Raw genomic sequence first — 1786 nt, 5'->3', positions numbered from 1 at the left:
ACAAGCTAAACTTCGCACCTTCCAAAACAAAAGCAATGGTGATAACGAGGAAGCTAAACTACGACGCCCCACGCTTGCGCATGGGCGGGGGCGACATTGAGCTCTCTAGGGAAATTAAAATACTTGGCCTAACATTGGACGACAGGCTTACCTTTAACCAGCACGTAGATAATGTATGCAGGAAAGTGCAAGGCCTGTACGGCCAACTATCTAGAGCAGCCAGGGTCCAATGGGGGTTGTCCCCCGGGGTGGTCAGAACGATCTACACGGCGGTCGTGGAGCCGGTGATTATGTACGCTGCGAGTGCATGGTCGCCGGCTACGCGTAAGAAGGCGGTTAGAAGGAGGTTGGAAGCCGTTCAGAGGGGCTTCGTTCAAAAAATCGTCAAAGCCTACAGGACGGTCTCACTAAACTCTTCCCTGCTGCTCGCCGGACTACTACCGCTGGACCTCAGAGTCCAGGAAGCAGCCGCCCTGTATGAGATCAAAAGAGGTGTGTCCCGGCGGGTGGTAGGGGATCGAGAAATAGAAAAGAGAACGTCCTGGAGAGACATGGCGCATCCAGCGGACGGGACGGAGCTGGAGTTCGTCTGCCTGGAAGACGGTGCAATGCCGTCAGAAAATGGTGTCAACATTTTCACGGATGGGAGTAAGCTGGAGGGTAAGGTAGGAGCCGCACTGTCCGTATGGCACGGTGATGCGGAAACCAAAACCCGAAAGCTGAAACTAGAGAACTATTGCACCGTCTTTCAGGCGGAACTACTGGCACTTAACGAAGCGGTTGGATGCGCGCGAAGTTCCTCAGAATGTTGCCACAACATCCTGTCGGACTCCCGATCGGCCTTACAGATGGTCATAAATCCTAGTGCGAATCACCCTCTGGCAGTGCAAGTAAGGAACAATATAAAAGAGATTAGGGAACAAGGTAAAAGAATAAAATTATACTGGATTAGAGCGCATATCGGAACGGTCGGAAATGAAAGGGCTGATGAGCTGGCAAAAGAGGCTGCGTTAAAAACTAAAAGGAAGGCCGATTACGACAAATGTCCGGTTTCATTCGTCAAGCGACAAATCCGAAAGGACTCGCTTGACGAATGGAACCGGAGATATACGGAAGGAACGACAGCCTCTACGACAAAAATCTTCTTCCCAAACGCGATAGAGGCATATAAAATTGTTAGAAAAATCGAGATGGAGGCAACAATAGTGCAGGTGTTCACGGGGCACGGCGGGTTCTCCAAATACTTGCATCGTTTTAAGTGCAAGGAGGACCCGTCGTGCTCATGCGAGTCGGGAACCGAACAAGACGTCTTACATTTGATAGTTGATTGTCCGATATATAATAGACAAAGACACGATGTAGAACACGAAATAAATACTAAAGTAAAACCAGAAAATATAAATAAAATAATAGAGAATAAAGAAACCAGGGAAAAATTTCTAGAATTTTGTAAAACAATAGCGGAAAGAACAATTAAAAGTAATAAAAAGGATTAGTAATATCAATGTGGAATGTAAAAACTTTGGTAAAAATTCAAAATTAGAACTAGTGGTGCTTCCTTGAGGGTATTCTTTAATACTCAGGGAGAAGTGCCACCAAGCAGACCATATTGGTAATACTAAAACCGTAAAAATAAAATTATAAAGAGTAAAATATAGATAAAAATGTAAGATGTAAATGTAAAATAAATCGTAAAATAAATAAATAAAAAATGTAAAAAATAAATTAAAATGTAAAGTAAGATAAAAATGTAAAATATAAAAGTAATTAATCTGTAAAATTCATA

General features: G+C 43.7%; 1 protein-coding gene across 1 annotated transcript; it reads left to right on the top strand.

Moving 5' to 3' along the window:
* Window positions 1-35: 35 nt before the first annotated feature.
* Window positions 36-1382, top strand: LOC106125623 (uncharacterized; the record flags this gene model as incomplete). The annotated part of the gene is made up of 1 exon (XM_013322904.1): window positions 36-1382. A coding segment is annotated over exon 1 (1347 nt), but the record flags the coding sequence as incomplete, so codon positions are not given.
* Between the last annotated feature and the right edge of the window lie 404 nt (window positions 1383-1786).

The sequence above is a fragment of the Papilio xuthus genome, unplaced genomic scaffold, assembly GCF_000836235.2.
Source record: "Papilio xuthus unplaced genomic scaffold, Pxut_1.1 DF825852.1, whole genome shotgun sequence".
Taxonomy (NCBI): domain Eukaryota; kingdom Metazoa; phylum Arthropoda; class Insecta; order Lepidoptera; family Papilionidae; genus Papilio; species Papilio xuthus.
Note: the sequence above shows the minus strand (reverse complement) of the source record. Positions and strands in the feature narration are given on the sequence as shown.